General features: G+C 37.2%; 1 protein-coding gene across 3 annotated transcripts in view; it reads right to left on the bottom strand.

Annotated features, from left to right (window-relative positions):
* NR1H4 (nuclear receptor subfamily 1 group H member 4) overlaps positions 1–19,771 on the bottom strand; it is a 35,942-nt gene extending 16,171 nt beyond the window's left edge. Inside the window, exons 1-4 of one of the 3 annotated variants that reach the window (XM_030262327.4) lie at positions 19,544–19,771; positions 14,205–14,345; positions 5,821–6,183; positions 546–698 (exon numbers count right to left, since the gene is read on the bottom strand). In XM_030262327.4, the coding sequence (XP_030118187.1) occupies positions 546–698; positions 5,821–6,183; positions 14,205–14,289 (601 nt within the window). In that variant the 5' untranslated portion in view covers positions 14,290–14,345; positions 19,544–19,771. Of the gene's footprint in view, positions 1–545; positions 699–5,820; positions 6,184–10,167; positions 10,326–14,204; positions 14,346–19,543 lie in introns of those variants that run through there. The other 2 variants (XM_002191581.7, XM_072923262.1) reach the window with 2 other exon arrangements.
* Positions 19,772–20,098: the final 327 nt, after the last annotated feature.

The following is a 20,098-nucleotide window of genomic DNA, read 5'->3' as shown; positions in this document are numbered from 1 at the left end:
CCAGCTTTGCCTGATTGCTGGGTGAGGTCTGGGAACATAGATTTGGCAAGTCCACAGAAACTTCCTGCTAGTGACACTCCAGCTCTTTTCTTGAAAATGGCATTGTGTATGTGCCAAAACTTGGACCTGGCCCACAAGAACTTGACTGAGGGAGCCCCAGAAAGAGGAGGAAATAAAAGCACCAGGACTTTCCTGCTCTGGCTTCCATAACACTGCAAACCCCTGACTCCTGGGGAGTGTCCCATACGCCCACTTCCCCTGCTCTTTCCCACTCGAGCAGACTAATAGCTGTCATCCAGTGCAGGACTGGCCTTCACTGCTGTTTGCTCAGCTCCTATGCCCTCACATCCCTGACCACCAATTAAATCCCATTGCTTAAAAGTGCATTTGTCTTTCAACAGGCTTTGATGTACAGGCACAGCATCCATCTCCTTTCATACACCTTCCACCTGCCAAATGACACCTTTTATAACTTTATTGTCAAAACCAGATCACTCAAGGAAATATAGTATTTAGCGCACACTCTGACTGGATGATGCAAATACCTGTATACATACATTCAGCCAACATGCCCATCTGCTTGCATTTCCTTAGACGGCACTCCTGGCATTTTCTCCTCATGTACATGTCCATCTCACAGTTGCCTCCATTTTTGCATTTATATACTGCATTTTTTGTGATGCTTCTTCTGAAGAATCCTGCACAAAACAGCAGTGACATAGATGAAAGAAAATTCATACCTAAATCTGAAACCTGCTAGTAGCAGGTTAAGCAGCAGCGCTAGAGCCATAGGGTGATACCATACAAATAGCCAGTGAAAAAAAATGTGAGTCTGTTAAGTCTCTTGAGGTACAGAATGTACAGAAAGAGAGCTGAGTAACTCTTCACCCTTCCCGGAGCTCTTGGGAGCAACAGAAGCTCCATATACTGGTCTGCTCACCCACCCTCGTTTAGCAAGGAAGCTGCACTGTATCTGTTTATTATATTATATTATTATACATGTGGCCTCTGCCCCCGTTTACAAGATACTCCAGCCTTATTCAGTAAGTACGGTCCACTTGAGGAGTTAAGTAGTCACCTAATTTCACACACACAGGCAGTTCTACCGGTATCTTCACTGGACGCACTCAAAAATTGCACAGTAACCACTGCAAACAGCAACTGATACAAGAAATTGAGAGGACCTTTCCTAAGTCTGTCCAAATCTCCTATTTGGCTGCTGCCCATCTGTGAGAGCAGCACTGTGGGCAAAACATAGGGTACACAACATAATAAATGTGATTAAATAAGGGTCATCACAAAGCAACAGAATCTTTGCAAGCAATATTTTCTGCATTTTTAGTGTTCGTCACTGTGCCATTATAATCGTCTTACATTGCCCTTCACATAGCAGAGACTATTTAGCATCAGCTACAGTGGGAATCAGTTTTCCTCCCCGTGTTTCTGAAATAAACTCCTGAGAACTTCTGCTGCCCCATCACTGATTTATACTGTACTTCAAACTAGAGCTCTGTGCACATTTATATTAACCAGAGCTATTCAAAAAGCTTTTGTTTTTTTATCACCACTGCTTGGCATAATAAAACTATTGTTTTCCAGCCTGACACTCTAATGCATTAAAAGAGAGCCCAGATAAGAGCCAGTCTCCCATAATCAAATCATAGAGCACATTTGGTTGTGAATCTGAAGAATTGTCTGTGTGTTTGAAGAATTGTGCATTGTCAGATGGCAATTTCCCGAATCTGCCCCATGGTTTTATAGTTGCCTAATCACTTCCAAGCACCAGTGTGTAGCAACCAGTAAAAGAATTCCACTACCTGGTCACAAATAATCTGGCATTTCTCTGAATCTTCAGTAATTCCTGCTTGAAATCTCTTCCATGGTGTCTGTTTTATTGGCTGTTCTTCAAACAAATACAGTTGACTGACATCAGCCTCTTTTGACATGCAGATTACTTAGAGCCTCCAGAAGCCCCAGGCATTATTTTTATTCATCACTCACATGGTTTTAATAAATTACCATTTACTGGTCAAGGAAGGGGGAAAAAAGCCTGGATTTAAGCTGCAAATTCTTGCTGTCAGTTAAAGGCAACTGCATCTGCTTTATATAATTTATTATTTAATTTGTAAATTTTAAATCCCATAGTTTATGATACATTAATTAGTGGTAAATATTGAAAAGCTCTGCACAAATATTTAAAATATTCTAAGACTGATTGATGAATTTATCACTCAATCTATTCACAAGGTGGGGATTTACTACTTCATGATGAAAGAAAGGAAAACATTTTGATAAATAATTTTTTTAAGATGTACAAGAAAGAAAAAGGCAAAAACATGGATGAAAAATCTAGGAACCAGCAAGATTCAAGCAGTCAAATACTTTCTCTTGAAAATTAAAGTTTTGGAAAAGTGAAATTATCTGAAATGAAAAGCAAAATAATTTTTTTTCTTTTTGACAAACACTAATTTTAACCCTATACTTGCTTCAGTTTTCTGACTCTTGAATCATTGTCTTTTTGAACAGACTTCTTCATAGCTAATTTTGAAATTAGCTCTTGGTATTAATTAAATATGACTGCATATTATTCACTACTAATTCAAAATGAACTTACACTGCTGGAAATGTGATTTTCTATAACAAGAGGAGTTTTACTAAAATTTAAAGGTAAGTCTGAAAAAACATATGTTAAACTAACAAAGGGTTAGTAACCCCAAAAGCTGAAGTTTTTTCTGGCACTGTCAAATTTTCATCTGATCTCGCCAAATTACAAAAAGCTCATGTTGGCTGGAAGTGTTGAATTTGCTTTGTTCTCAGATAGTCATGAATATGATTAATTATGGTAGAGCTGCTCCAGTGTTACTGATGCTGATTTTTTTCCTCATGGAAATTATGAATGTTGAAGGAGGGCAGCTGTAAAAAGATTAGATGAAAGCTTTGGAAGTATCTCTGTTTTGCATCTTGATGGGTTTTAAATGTAAAAGTTTTTGAAATTCACAATTGCCAACAAAGTACCTGCTCTGCCCTGTCAGGCTATCAAGACATCTTCCGGCAGCGTTCCTTTGCCCCATGACCCCACAGTGGGTGTTAATGTGAGGAGAAGATTAAAGAGGGACCCTTTTTGGCAAGAATTCTAGTCTGGTGTGAGACACATCAAGCAGCACAGGAGTGGTTTGAATACTGCAAAAACTCCTACTGCAAACTTGCATGGAGGGGATCTGTAACCAGCTTTTCATAGAGTCAGAAAGGCTGAGGTTGAAGGACATCTCAAAGATAGGTGCATTTTGTTTCAACAGAACTTATTCTGTGGCTTAATTAAACAAGCACAACATTATGTCACACTTGTTCTGTACCACCTAGCAATGGCCCTTAACTACCCAGGCTGAGGCTGTACCAGAATGTGTTTGATGTCAGTCTGCAAAGATTGTTTCAGAAATGGTCTCCACAGTAGCAAGTTTAAACACAGTGTATTGCTCCTTGTGCTGTAAATATTATGTAAAATACTAATGAAATAGTTCATATATATTTGTTAATGGATGGTAATGTATTAAGAAATATATATATTTATATTTATATTAGTGTATATAGTCCTGCCAATATCTTCAAATGAATAGTCTCATGAGGACTATAGATAAGATCCGAATATTGTTCCATCTGCCTAAGAAAGAAAACCAAAGAGAATGGAAAGTGTTGCTGAATGCATTACCCATGAAAGAATTAATAATAAAAAACCCCTAATATATTCATCACAGAGGATTGAATCTCATAAAAATATGTGCAAAGCTTCTTTGTTTGACTAAGAACATCCACTGCATCAATGGAGCAGAGGTGCTGCAAGGTGAGCACTAGTCCTACGGAAAGGGACCTGCATATTATTTTGGACACACATTGATCATGAATTAGCAGTCTTGTTGCCAAAAGAAGGGATAATCTCATACTGAGGTTCACGACACAGACACGTGAGGTAGTTATTATTCTGCACTGATAAGAGCACAACTGAAGTGCCGAGCCTAATTTTGGTCTCCATGCTTTGAAGGTAATGTATACCCAAGTGAAAAACTCCACAGATAACAAGAATGATCAAGAGATCTAGAAAACATAGTGTCTGCTTTGCTTGTCAGAAAGAATTACTGTCCTCAGCACATCTCTTCACTGAATCATCTGGTACTTTAGTCACCTTTAAAATTCATTGTAGAAACAGAATCCTTTATCTTCAAGTAATTCAACTTTTACTATGTTTGATCAAGGGTACTATTCTTTGTAACTGATGTTGCAGTCATGAAACAGAGCAAAGACATAAAATAGATCATCCCAATAAAACAGTAAAATTATGGTTACATAGAGTGATTCAGAACTGAAGCAGTAGGAAAGTGGATGCACTTTTCCTTTCACCATGGGCTTTAGTCTGAATATTTACCTGATAGCTTTAAACTCTCTTCTAGAAACATTATATACAGATTTCAAAGTTTGTAATTTTAAGTCTTGGAAATGTTTCTCACACATTTAATACTGCAGTTAATAAAGAGGAGGAACATCTTACCAACAGAATTAAAATGTCATTACTTGGAATTGTCATATCAAAATTGAGTTTAACCTGCTTCATAATGACAGAATTAATAAAAATTAATTCACAGGTTTTGACTTGGAGACTATTTACTCAAACAACAGAAAGACATCTCTTAATTATTGGATTTCTTGAGATAAACTGTGTGAGCCTTGACTGTATTCATATTTCGAGTACTTAACTATTGTGGTCTGTATTTTCCTCACAAATGATTTTGTGATAGATAAAGAAAAAGCCCCACAATTAGGTCCAGATCCACTCTCTATAACAGTTAATTCCATATTAAGATATTTTAGTAATTTGGTAGTGACCATGAGTTAATATTTATCCATAAAACAGAAATGTTATTGAAATATTCACAGAACAGGATGAAAAAATGGGGCACTATTTTTCTGGCCATAATGTACCTCAGCCCTGTCACAGATATATTATACCTGTTCAGGTATGATAGTTGACATAACCTCTTGTCCCCCTCTGCTAAAATATCTGACAATCATGTTTACCATAACAGCAATGATTTTCTACATAACATTTATCCTGATAACAACATGTGAATCATATTCTTCTAAGAAACAGGATATTTGTCCTACAGATACAACTTTCTTCCTGAAGAAGCTCCCTCCTTAGAGATAGGAGCTACTCTTAGGAGAAAGTCAAGAACCATAAATACTTTAATTTCACAAACATGAAGACACCCATCATATCGTTCTGGAGCTGGGGAAAAGAGAATCCCTGGGAACAGCCTGCAGGTGGGGGCTGACAGCTTTTACTTCCCTTCAATGCACACTACATGAGGCACTTGGGCTGGTTTTAGCTATTTTCTAGGGCAGCCTAACACTCAGCTCCCAGGGGCGTCCACGGGCATGTTCTTTCCACAGGCAGGGAATGGCATGAACAGCTTCCACAGAGAGCAGAGCCAGGCTGCCAGACTCCACAGAAAGCTGTCCACCAAAAAGCAAAATGACATTTTGCAGTTCACCAAAAGCAAACAGTGCTCAAGAACTGTAGGTTGGCCCATTGTGCTGTATAACCACAGGACAAGGGTAGAAAACACTGCCAGCCTGCCTTGGGAGAAATACAGAACAGGGTACACAGGATCTAAATGCAAGTCTCTAATATGTTTAATGATTTGGATAAAATTAACAAGAAAAGTAAAACAAACAAACAAACAAAAAACAAACAAAAAAACAACAGAAAAACCAAACCCAAAATTCCCAAGAAACTGCTCTGCTTTAGCTGAATTGCTTTCACCCTACCTTTGCATCCTTCACAAGTAAGGGCATTATAGTGATACCCAGAGGCTTTGTCACCGCAGACCACACAGAGCTCTTCTCCTTTCACCCTTCCTGTGGAGTGACCCAGTCGAGGCTTTTTGGCTGCAGGGATATCTATTATCTCTGTCTCCCTTGTGAAAAAGGTCTCTGAGGGTAACCTCCTGAGTTCATACATCCCAGGGGAGTACCATTCCTCATGCTGCGGAGGGTAGAAGCCTAGGTTGGAGTAATAAGGTGGCGATGAGATCTGAGGCTGAACTTGGGGAAATGACACACTGTTGTACTGTGCATAAGGTGACACATCTGGCTCTTGAACTGGAGAATTCATTGGTTCTGAAAGAACACCTGGAAAATAATAATGCAAAATCAGTTTCTGTTACTACCATGAAATTGTAGTTATCAGAGAAGATTCCACTTCCAGACATCTATCTCAAAAGCCAGGCACAAACACAAAGACTGTATCATCTAAACTCAGATTTGCTACACAAATACACTGCAAGACATTTTAAAAATAATTTATTCATTCTCAGACACTCCTTTATAATTGGTGGAAATGTCCGGCACTGGCAGTTATATTTAAAAATTCCTAAAAAGTATTGTGCAGGTAATCATATAATTGTTCAGTTTACAAGAAAGAGCAACCCCACCCCAAAGAAGTTAACAACCCAAATTAGGCCTAAAAGCAGAAGGGAAGAAATCCAATTCAGAATTAATACAAATTAACATGATGGTTGAGTCATGTTAATTTGTATTAATTCTGAATAAATACATCATGACAGACAAAAACTGCACTAGCGAAAAATGACAAGGGTGAGGCTTAATTTGAAGACTGAAAACATGAAATAAGTTTGAGAAGATAACAGGAAAGTTTTCTTCTTTGAAATAGGAAGGTGAGGTTACCAGGAAAGAACAAGAAAGATATTCCTAAGGTAAGTGGTGAAAGGAAACCTTCTCCCCATCCAGCCTCAAGTGGCCAGCCAGGCTCTGCAGCCCAGTCCCCAGCCCCTACAAGCCTGTACCACTCAGTGCAGCTGTGAGGCTCTCATGGGAAGCACCTCTGTAAGCCAGTATTAGTCACCTCCGAGCCAGCAACAGACCTGGCAGTGGCACAAGGAGTGACAACCTTTCCTGTCGGGATCAGCACAGTATCAGGAGGCTACCATAGCTTTGTTTATTAACTAGCATATTTAAAATGGCAGACAACTGAACCCTCATTTCTTTTCTGTACTCCAAGCACAACAACATCTAGCAGTCCCTGGATGGTGTAGGTAAAATCAAGTCCACATCAAACAACTGAAAATCTGAATTCAAAAGTTATTTGCAAACTATTTCTTATTTTCTGTTGGACAGAGCCACATCTTGCTGTTTCATGAAAACTCTGACTCAATTCCTTCAATAGTTCCAAGAAGAGTCTGAGAAAAATAGCACATATTTCCAGGAAGATGACCAGTCCAGTTTTATTTGAATCAACAGCAGTATTTACAAGGAAATCATAGATTAATGCTCATTGATGGCCATCACTTAACAATACTTCAGAAGAACTCCAAAATCATTTTTGCTGACATAAAATTGGTCCCGGACAAGTGTCCTTCTTTTCTGAGGAATCAAAAACAATGAAGAAATGCCAACAGTTAAGAAGAGGGAATATTTGTAATGACAAAGATAATTAAAATCTGTCCTGGGGGATCCTTCCTTCTCCTTTGTCTCACTTCAGTTAGTGCCAGAAACGAACCTTTTAATTATACTGGCTTTTTCACTTTCAAGATCTCACACTCACTCTTCAGTTTCTGACCTTCCTATTTTACCATGCTGCAGAAACCATGTGAGTGTTTTGGGTTTGTGTGGTCGCTCTATTATTGCTCACAGCACATTATTTGCCAATAACAAGTGTTGAGGTACCAGTTCCAGAATAAGTAGTGAGATGTGTATCTGGAAAAATGTGACACAAAACCAAATAAGAATAACAGTGCCCTTTTTTACCAGCAATTAGTTTAATTTTGGTTGCATTTCATTGCTTTGGAGGAGGCCAGGGCACCAAGCGCTACAGTGACAGTAGCAAAGTAGCAGAAGTCACTCCCCACAGCCAAGGTTATACCATTTAAACAGAGTATGGACACACAGAGGGCATCTGGAGACTCCATGAAAGAGCCTAGAAATGATGCTTCAGCTTGATGCATCAGATGCAAGCTGTCACTGATACCTGCCAGCAACAGCAGTGACAAAACAAGTGAAGGGTGAGGACAGCAAAGATTTCATATACAGTATAGGTTTAATGAGTGGTATATTAGCTGTATTTACCATCTATTGAGACTGCTGCTCATGAAGACTGGTCAAGGTACATCAGGTACCAAAGCTAGGGTTAATTGTGGGGTACACAATCATTCAGTCTCTCTTTGGAAAAGAATAATTTCACTGTGGAAACCTAAGTTTTCATTTGCTTGAATGTAATTCATTCATAATTCAATTTAATTTGCTTGAATGTTGGTAATTAGTTGAGTTTGCTAAAAGAAAGTGGGACAATCCAAAAATGAAAAGGAAGAAACTGTTCATTTTTAGCTTTCTACCATACACAGGAAACTCCACAAAAGCTGTATACCAGCCTCTCGAACTGCTTGGGCCTCTGAAACAGCAAGAAGAGAAGGCAACATTCCTTCCACAGAACAAAATATCAGCACTTGTTAAAAAACTCAGAGCTATTAAAGGACTGCAGCACATCCTGAGACAATACTGGGGGTTTATTTAAACAACTGTAGAGACATTTGGTTACAAGTATGTTTAGAAAAATCTTCCCAAACATTAATTCTACTCTGCTTCCACAGGAAACAAAAAAAAAAAAAAGAAAAAAAAAACCACAAAAAACCCAAAAACCAACCAATTAACCAAACAACAACACAAAAACCAATGAACCAAAAAAAGAGTCTTAATTAAGGTAAATAAAGGGGAAAAATGCCAAACAAAAAGCCGAACAGCCCATATCACCTCCTTTTTCCTTCCATCAGACACATCATTAAACAATTTAGCTGAACTGAGTCCATTCTCAGAGTAATGGAAGGGAAAACCAAACAAGTTTGAGAGAGACTGAGAGAATATGGTCTTGTTCTAGATAAAACTCACTAAAACTAAAACTACATAAGACTCACTGCTTAAATCTGGGAATTGCTCTAAGATCAGTATGATTTTTGAAGACAATTTTCTTGCAACTATGTAGGCTTGCCCACTTTAGCTTGAAGTTTTGAGGGATTTTTGTTTGGTTTTATTTTGGTTTATCTTAAATAGACCTGAGCATGACATACCTGTAGACCTGTACCTGAGAGTCTGGACCAAATAATTTTTTATCACAAAAGAAAAGTAGTCTTATCTTACCAAGTGTAAAGTACACAAGCTTTTCTCCAGATATATATATATATATATTAATAGAGGTCTGGGATGGACTGGTCTCATGAAACTAAAGCATGAGCAGCCCAGTAAAATCATGGCAGTTGCAGTAGTATAAGCAGCTAAAGTGATATCAGAAATGAGCTCATTGGACTACGCTGACATTTTGTTTGTGTGGTCTTAAATATTTTGAACCATTTATCTCTTTTTCCTTTTGGAAGGATACCTTTCAGATTTTTAAGGAAAGACTATTTAAGCACACATAAAAGTTGAGTTACGTCTGCAAATTTTCTGTTTTCAAATTTTTTATTTTGTAAATAAGTGTTTTTCAATTAAAACCTTATACAAAATATTGAAAGCTTGCTAAAAACAAAGTGAAACCTTCACATGCATGTGATCATTGTTTTACAAATATTTTTTCTACTTGTGACTGAAACTTATTGAACAGTTTTACTTCTGTTACTTTAAATTTTACACAGAATACAAGAAACTTCAAAAAATATTTGACTTGTAGAAATAATCCTTGCAGAAATAAAGAAATTGTTTTCAGTTTGCAGAATGATACAGAGATTTTGTGCAAGCTAAATGTGATTTTATGCAGAATATTGCAGAAATTACAATGAGATCACATTTTAATGTAAGAGTTATTGTTCCACTAACATAAAGTTCAACAAAGGGAACTGAAGTCTAAGCAGGTTTAAGATATGAACCCCAGGCTCTCCTTCATTATCCATGAAGGAACATAATAAAATAACAATAATCAGAATTAAGTAATTCGGAAACCATGGCATACATTATCAAAATCCTGGTTTAATTCCAAACAAATTATTTGCATATCCTTTAAATTGTTGTGTATCTTTTGGTGTAAAAAGCCTAGTAGCATCCTACAATTTCAAGGAAGAGTGCAAGCATAGATAACGAAAATATCCAAGGGAGAATATGGCAATATCCTACCTCAGGCTGTGTTCAGTCTGACCATTTCTTGACGAAAAATACTCTCCTTAAGGTGCCACAGTCCTTGTTTCCATCTTTTTCCTTTTTTACCTGATAAAGTTTACCTGTATATGAAACTTCTTAATTCTGCTTTGTCTGTGTCCTGTTCACCGTGAGAACTTTCTTTAAGATTAGAAAGGAGTGACACAGACCAGAGGTTATATAGTTTACTAATTAACTTCATTGCGAGCAGCTTGTTTGTAGATGCAGGAAACAATGTCTGTTTCCAGTGTGGATTTACCTGGATAAAATTTGGCTACCAGTTTGAGGGTATGCCTCTAAGTAGCCTAGCCATTGTATTTTTGTACCTATTCTGGTTTAGTTACAACCAAATTTTGTATCAATAAATATTTGGTAAGGTCAGGTGGTTCTGTGCAATAAATTAACCACGCCAGTATCACAGGAGGCAGGTTTTTCAAGTGGAGAAATGCTGCATTCTCAAAAAAAGGCCAAAGTGCTCAGACCATACTGGACACACCTGCATGACAAGACAGAATGGTTTGGGCTGGAAGGGACCTTAAAGATCATCTAGTTCCAAACCCTGAAATAGGAAGGGACACCTTCCTTGTAAGCAGGTTGCTGAAAGCCACATCCAATCTGTCCAGCTCATTAAATTTTTTTACTCACATTGCCACTGTTTGGTTTGGCTCTCTTAATAATTATTATGCATCCAATGTTTTCTGTTTTAATTTGTGCTGGTTTGTTTCTTTTTGATTTGGGGGTCAGTTAAAAGCTTAATTATTTTCTCTGCAGGGATGAAACCAGATGTTGCATCAACTGCCAGGTGGTGCCAAAGACAAGATGTTATTTAACATATCTTATGATCTTGAAGCTGTTTAATCAGTTTGGACACTTGACCCTACTAACTTGTTTATTACTATTATTTATTTTTAAAAATACACCAAAAAAAATCCAAACAAACAAAAAAACCCCAAAACCTCCAACAAAACAATAACAACAACTAAAAAAACCCAAATTACCACAAACCAAACCAAACCAAGCCAAGAAAAAAAAAAAAGAAGAAAAAATGCAGATTTACATAAAAGGAGTCAGTCTTTTAAGCTCCTCTTAGGTTTTTCAATGGCATTTGTTGTTCTTTCGTTATGAAGTTTAGATATATTGCCTTCTTCTCCCCTTTGTTACATGTCATTTTTTCCCCTTATTGTTCCTAATCCTATTCCATGCAGCTTTAAGAGTGTTCATTCCCCCCAAAAACTTATTTCCCAGCTAGGGACATATACAGCGAGGCTCTCATTTCTTATCTTGTTATATGTTAATGTTACATTACAACAACACATTTTCAGGCCATTAAAGAATACTTGAAATACAATAATTGAAATAGGTCTTCATTCCAACTAAGCAGTTGATTTTCTTTCCAGGTTCTTAGAAATAATTCAGGTTCTATATCTGAAGTTTTACACTTAGTATCATGCATACTAGCAACTTCTATATAAGGTGCTTTCACAGAAAATAGCTAGCTACTTACTTATAGAAATGACAGTTTGAGTCACATATTGTATATATGTCAGATACCACACAAATATGTAACCTTTCGGAATCACCTGAGTAGAGAGTTAGAAAAAGAAAAGCTTTTTTGCAGGAAGACAGGGTGGAAGGGAAGGACCCTGACTTTAACTAGGTTAAAGATCCTTTCTCATTTGCATTTTGAGGCCTTTTTCCCAGGACTCATAACTTCAGAAATGAAAAACTATGGTTAAAACACACTAACTCCAATGACATACAGCGATACTTTACCTTAGACATATACTCTTAAAATGGCAGCGTACAATTTTCATCTACTGAAAGGAAGAGAAGTTTGTTTTTTTTCTGGAACCTGCTGCATCTAGAAATCTTGAAGCTAAGGATGTAGAATTACCCTGGAATTTTTATGGTGATGTGGCTCAAAGCACAGGCAACTCAGAATTGACAACATTTCTTTTTGAAAGACCTGAACCTGGAGCTTATGTTTGGAGAAGCAATTAGATTTGCTTCTGAAGGTCTAAGAACACTCTCCCTGTAGACTGAATAAAGCATGGTGAAAATAAAATGTGTATCCAGGGTTATTTTACAGAATGTGAGTGTGCATCTTTGAATAAAGGAGACTGGTTGTATAGAGGGTAATGTCTGTAAGCCAAAAATTTTTAACTTGTGAGCTGCAGTGTATGAGAAGACCAAAAAGAAACATGCATTATAAGGACCATCTAAAAGAAAAGCTTCCATTCTGTTTTCTGGGGTCCATAAGTCACTTCCTGCCAAAATGGAATGTCAAAAATTGCAAATAATTTACAAAGATAAAGAATTGAGAGGCAAAGCCATTTCCTGCATATGTTTTGCAGATGGAATCATATTTGCACAATGAGTAACTTTCTCTGTGCACTCAGTTGCATATTATTTCTGATAGTTTTTTTTCAGCTATAAAAGTAAAAAAGACACCATATTGAGTGACACCCCACAAAACAAAAGTCAGCTTAAGTGAAACACAGCAGGAGTGCTAAGTTTTTTTCCTAATGGGAATCCTGATTCAACTCCTTATTTCTTTCTGTTACAGAAATGTCAGTTTGGATTAAATCTCCACTGTGCTAAGCTCTGAACACCTTTAATGAGAGACACAATCCCTTTTCTGAAAGCTTCACAATTTGTAAGTAAGATCACCCTGTGGAGGGCAAGTATTTTATATTAATATTCTTCCTTGTATTTTCAAGCAACTTTATAATCACTCCTTGTAATTAATGAAATAATTAAGAAAAAAATAGATATTGGAGGGAAATTTCTTGACAAAAATCTGAAGCAGCTTGAGTATGCTAGAGTTTTGAAAGATGACTGAAAATGAAATTTGGCACCCTAGATTTGAACATCATTCTCCTTTCTGTAAATCATGGCCTGACATTGGAATTAAGAGGTAGCAAAGGAGTTGTTTAGCTGTTAGCATACTATTTTTTTGACAACTCCAAAACATTTCTCCAACCAAACTCCAAAACAAGGAGGGATAAAAACCAGTAACACACAATAATGGGGTGACGTTACCATTAGTGATAATGCTCTAGTTTAATTGTATGGTCTGACTTGTAGAGATGGTCCTGACTTCTAGGAGCTCTGCAGATGGAGGGGTTCTGGGTGCCAGTCCTTCCTTCCAGGGCCCAGGCACTACCCTTGTTTCAGACAGATGAAACTGGAATGTGTTCAGTTTTTCCAGCACTCAAAAAGGCAGAATTCTGGTCTTATTTGGACTGCAAACTTCTGAAATGTTGCAGCATTTTGTGGGGGTTTGTATTGTGTGTGAGGCCCTCAATGCATCATAAATTACCCAATGAAGGACCCACACTCTTGTCAAATGAAAGGCTAAAAAATTTACAATTCTCTTTTTTTCTTTTTTTCTTAGCAGTACATATGTCAGAAAACAGCTTGCCCATGCTTATAAAATATTGACCAAAAATTTTTTACTCATTAACAAACTCGTGCTTAGCCTTGAAAAATTCAGTGAAACTGGAGCAAGGAGAATTTTCCAGGCTGCTTTATAAATTTTCTTGTGCACTGAAGTTAATAGGATAAGTTTTTAATGGTCTTAATAAGACAGAGATTTTAATTTAGGTGAAATTGCTTTCATATATTTTCATAATATGGTAATGCAAATACATTGCACTATAATTTCATTACAGATTAACTGGAAATATATTTGCTCAGCTTGATTTAAGTGACTCTCATGAAGGTAACATCCAGCCTCCATACAAAGGTCTGTTTTTGTCAAATGACCTCAAGTATTAGAAGAGTGTCACAAAAACAACCTACAGGTTCTGCTCTGAGCAGTAATGAGAGCAATAGCGTGCAAGACTGCATTAACACCACAGATCTATTGTTTGCTATTCCTCTCATAAGTACTGAAGATTCCAGAAGGTTGGCACATTTCAGCCTAATATCCTTGACTTGAAATTTCAGCCCATTTTCTTCTAGGTTTCTGAGTATAGGACAGCTTTCTATTTCAACCTAATTTGGTGACTTACCAAACAAAGGAGGACCTTCAGCAAGAGGAAATCCATCAGCAGTGGCTAGCTGATGATGTCCTATTAAATTCATTTCAGATCCCATTTATACTTCAGTTCAGGAGGAATATTGCTGATTAAACAGGAGGTTGAAAAGAGACCCTGAAATATGTGAAGCAAAAAGAATATTTAAAACAAGATAACTAACTTTTGTGTACCTAGTGTAAAGAAGAATGCAGGAGGTTGTTTCAATATTTGCTGTAACAGAGATTGTCTTGAAATTACAAAAACTAATTCAGCCTTTACATAAAATACTACATACAGCCTGTTTGTTTTTTCCGTGCTGTGGCATATTTTAGTTGCCCTCTTTCTGTTAGTTTTAAATTAATAGGAGTTCATGCCCAAATATATTCAAATATTCAGACTGAAGCACTGGCCTGATCTCCCGAGGGCATGCTGCCCAGCCCCCCTACCATGCAATACCAATAGTTTGCATTATTTTTCATAATTTCATTTCTTCCACTTACTGAAAAAGCGTAGGTTTATGGTTAGATCAGAAGAACACAGATGGGACACTTTAGTTTAACTTCTAAGGACCAGCTCTTTATCGTGTCTTCAGTAATTACTGAACAAGATAAATGGAGACAAACACAGAAAGCCAAGCCTTGCTCTGATACCCAGGATCACCCACCCATCTCCTGTGGTCTCAAGCAGCCCCACAATTCTCCCTTGGGGAGGCTGGGAGAGGTGTGAAAGGGGCTCCCCTGCCCAGCTCACCTGGGCAGTCTGGGCCAACTCCAGAGTGCATTTGAGGCAGGACCAACGGGATAATATAGAGCTCCAACAAGGGCTTACATAGACACCAAAAGGATTCTGTATAAAATTGTCACAAATCTGTTTTCCTTTGTTTTATTGTCCTAATTCTTTATTTGGTTTTATTACCATGGGACTGTCCCTGGGGCTGCATTTCCACTCACTGAAGGCATTTGAGAGTTGTAGCACAGTCTACTTCCCAGTAAGGGCCCAGCATGTTTCTTGAGGAGAATGAAGTCATCTGATAAAAACATGAATGCTGCAGGAGGCCCCAGTGCTGAGCAGGCTGGGAAGTAGCTTGTGAGAGTGACAAGCACACGCTGTAATTATATTCAGATTTGTCTGTAAGGATTCATTAAATTCTTTCTTAACATAAACAGAGGTCCTCTAATTAGACAGATGCAGTTTAAATGTCTCCCACAGATAATTTAAACAGTTTACTTAAAAATGTCAAAAGCTACTTGTATCACAGACCAGACAGGGTTTTTGTGGCAAATCACATATAAACACAGAATCTCAAATCTAGCACAGAAACATAGTTTTGCAACAGCAGAAAAATTCCATGTATCTTGGATGGGGTTTGGTAACCAGCTCAGCCACCCCCTAGGTCCACATTTACTTCCAACCATTTTATTGCCTTGCCTGCCTCATTTTCCACGGAAGTTATCTGCTGAAATCAAGATGTGGGGCTACTCTCATGGCTCTAAGGTCTTAAAATTCCTGACAGACAGATTTCTCCTGAAATACACAAGACAAATCGTTAGAATGGGATTCCTCTTACAGCCCATTAGAAGTATTCCCTGATGGGGGAAGGCAGCAGCACAGTCAGGACCATTTTAGTGCCAGCAAGAAAAACATCAAAATGAGGCATTTTCAGAGGGCTAATGAATATTTTTCTGGATTTTCTTGCTGAAGACTAGAGAAGAGAGACCATCAGCGCCCTCTCCTCATGTCCCAGCCCTTTAATATCTTCCCTACAGCCCATGGGAGTGCAGCCCTTAGAGGTCCTTGAAGGATCAGCTCTCCTCACAGCCAGACATGAAGACTGGTCCACCATTGCTAGTACTACTTCTCATGTTTCCTCATCAGCCCCTGTTTGAGGGCCTAACACAGCAACACCTAACATCAGCACTGGGATTGTGAATTTCTGTATGTTCATACTAAGCCTAGAATTTATCTTCTTAGGGAATGTTGGAATTTATATCAAAATATTTTAAATACAGTCCCAAGAAGAATTCTATTTTAAAGTATTTACTGCCAGTATACGGTCAGACTTTCAATACATAGATTCTTAGCTTGTAAGTTTTGTATTATACATCCTGCTAGCTTGTGCTGCAAATAAAGAAGAAAGAGGGCAAGCTATGTTTCTAAAGGTTTATAAAGTGATTGTGCTTTTGTAGCCTCTTTGCAATGTCTATAAACTTATTTCTTGTTTCTTTGAGGACATTCAATTTTTTAACATATCATTGTAAAATGCCCTTCTTTAACCTCAAGATGGACTCCTTAGAATCTATTATTCTTTGCACACACACACAAAAAGACCCAACCCTCATGTTATTAATACTGCCTTGTTGATAGTAAGAATCTTGAGGACATATTTGTAATAATGTGGGCTATTGTAGGACATTACAGGTTTTGTAATTCTATGCCTCCTGCCACATATATTTTTTGTTTGGATGGATTCAGTTCAAGCCAAATGTTCATGATGATTTTACAATTCCCACCATTTTAATACTTCATTTTATTTAATATATCCAGCTATGTTGACCATTTACTAGATTTCATGGAGGAGATTACTCCTATATTCTTGGTTTCTGCATGGCACAAGATAACCATAAAAAAGGCCAGAAATATATTTTCCAATTCACCTAGCTTTGGTACTGTAAATTTCACTAACACCAAACTCTTCATTAAATACTGATTGATATTTGGCTTTGATTTTCTCCTGAGTACAGCCTGCTGTGAGCTATCTAGTCTAAATTAGATTTATCCATATAATTAATGCATTTAAAAGCAGCAGGTGCTGATTTCCAGCTCTAAGACCCACATTAGGTACATGGTACAGAGCATTGAAGCTACACTCACTCTACACATTGTTCAGTTCTGGGAAATAATGTAGGTCACTATAATGGATTGATATTCCATCCTGAGGTAACAACAAAACCAAAGAGCATCTGACATGTAAAAGCTGAAATAAAGGCAATAGAAGCACAGGAAATCAATATTGCACTTCAAAATAGGAGCCCTTCAAGAGAAAAGAAAAGGCATGTGATAAATTAGAAAGCTTCTTTTTTTCCAAATAATTTTTAGTTAACTTTTTAAATAAACCAATTTACTCCACCACCTTTGGAGCTTATTTCATAGGCCAAAATATACAGCAAAGGAAAATAGAGATCAGTATGTATAAAGTAAAATATGTGCTCAACTGCATGAGATTATTGTCTTCAACTTCATGTTAGGAGCTCAGAATTGCATAAAAATTTATTACATGTAACCTTTAACATACTTCAGAACAATCAATGTGTGTTTGCATGTTCTATGTTTAACTTCAGAACAATCAATGTGTGTTTTGCATGTTCTATGTTTAAGAAAATTTACATGTATATTATTATACATGGGGCTTGTTTTTCCACTGTATGGGTGTATATACATATTTATTCAGATTTCTTATGGGGTGTATGTTCATTGATGTATACAAATATGTATGTATAGACAATTGAACTCTAGGTTTCAGATTTGTTGTGACCTCTTATCTGCACACTACCCTGACCTTGCTATGGTCAATAGTAAAGTTTTCCCTGGCTTCTGTGTCAGCAAAGCCAAGTTTCTTACTAAAATAATTAAAGTTAAATCAACTGACTTCACTGAAAATGAAAGCATCATGGCCCCACACTTTCAAGTAAATGTAAAAGTACATTTGATCATCAGAAAAGCTCCATGACAGATCTAATTGTGGCTTACTTTCGGAAGAATGGTTGAATCTATTTCAATTACTCAGCAAAGGAAGATATATCAAAGCACATGCAAAAGCTTTCACGAATATTAGTGAAGTACGTTTCCTTCCATCTGTCCTATAATATTTTCCTATTCTTCACACATCTGACGTCCTATTGCTCAAAGAGAAATTTCAGTAACATCATTAATCTATGGCCCAATCCAAACATTGTTAACATAAATGGGAAGATAGATTCCCATCTCATTCACAGGCTTTTGATGTGGCCTCATAGCCTTTCCATAGAATATTTAATGCAGCGCCTCATTTGTTTGATAAACTATTTTATTTGCATACCTGTTTGTTTTAAAGTGTATCAAAGGGACCTGAAAGCATTAGGAAGATGCATGTTCTCTATTCCAGCCTGCTGCTCTCAGGTCATTTTGGCAAGCACAGCACTACAGGCAACTACACAGCAACTGATGCAAAATGCGAACAACCATACGAACAAGTTTGAGAAGCAGAGTCAGGACAAGTATTACTGTGCTTATTTGAAATTTCCTGTTACATTTCTTAATATGGAGTTTAAAATCAGAGCAGGAAAGAGACACAGAACGCAGGGAAAAAAATATTCCTACTTCTTAATTCTGAAGCAAAGCCAGGTATCTGAGTCCCAAGTAGACTTGAGAACTCTATCAGAAATATCAATGACATTTCTATAAGCGGTTAAGTGACTTCAAAGAGTGAGGCCAACTTCTCACTCTGCCTGGGATTACCTCCTAAATACCATTTGCGTGTTTCTTGCTTTCTATTTCATCTTTTTCTTGTCTCATGTGAAAAACCTGCAAGCCCTCCATTTCTAACTTGTTTTTGGACTGCCATTTAGACTAGTGCAATTACAATATAATTCCCAGTCTCTAGGTTCTCTGTATAACAAGCAATAGCAATAAAAATAACAAAAGCAAAATATGTTCCGCCACAGTTATAGTTTTCTGAAGATAAATGAGTAGCAGGAACACTCAGAGTAGAATTACATTTTCTTAAAAAAGTACCAATGGATTCAAATAGTAATCGCTTGAAATTTGAAACCCCCTTTTACTTTTCCTAGTTACGTGAAATATGTGCTAAAATCTTCAATTTTGGAAGCTGCACCTGAAATCCGTACACAGAACTGTGAAAGAAAAAACTATATGAAAAAAATATAATTTTCCCTTTCTGGATTTTTCTCTCTTCTTCCATTAATAACATTGAAAATATTTCCTGTTTCTAAAAGGAGAAAAAAAATTCAAAGCTAATGCACACAATTAACTAGATAGCGCTGTTGCAAGAAAGTCTCAATATCAAACTGACACCTTCTGTTCCAGTGGCACACAGAAGCCAGCTTTCTAAAGACAAATTTCAACATGACCTTATTTTTCACCTTATCATTTTTCCCAAGGGCAATTCCCGCTGTTAAGACAGTTTTGTGGATGAAATGTCTTCTTACATTATTCTTCACTTTAATTTTTTTTTCTGATCAAAAATCCATTAACATCCACTAAATAATTCAGGTGATAAAATTACTTTTATACTACACAACAGCAAGAAGCTATCAGTTTAAGGAATTATTACTTACTGTTCTTTTCTGGAAGACTGCAGATGGCAGGATGTAAGACAGTTCTGCACTCAGTATCCTAATGATTCTCGCATAAGAACATTTTTGTTTTGTTTTTCTTTTATGTTTAGCAGAAGCCTGTAGTGATAACACAATGAATCAAAGCTTGGGTTTATTGGCTCAGTGCCCTAATGGACAAGGATTACTCATTAACAATTCTTTCTTTGCGAAACTCTCCAAACATGGGCTGTATTAAAATGTTGTGAATTCCAGTCTGACCATCAGCAGAGAGATTTGAGATGCTCACTAATACTCTGATCGAGTGCAGAGAGGAAGTTAACTCAGACAGTGGGGTGATAGTACCTTGTTGCTAATTATAACACTTTCCTTGCACATGTACATTTTTATGACATCCTCAGCCCCCTTGTCTTTCCCATCCAAAGAGCCCAGATGCTATTCCAAGACATAAACTTGATTTTTAAGTATTTCTGTTATTTTTCACACTTTTTAGGGAGACTGAGCATTACACAGAGTACTGAAGCAGAATAGGCTATAAATTACACCATCACAGGCATC

Source organism: Taeniopygia guttata, chromosome 1A, assembly GCF_048771995.1.
Source record: "Taeniopygia guttata chromosome 1A, bTaeGut7.mat, whole genome shotgun sequence".
NCBI lineage: Eukaryota > Metazoa > Chordata > Aves > Passeriformes > Estrildidae > Taeniopygia > Taeniopygia guttata.
Note: the sequence above shows the minus strand (reverse complement) of the source record. Positions and strands in the feature narration are given on the sequence as shown.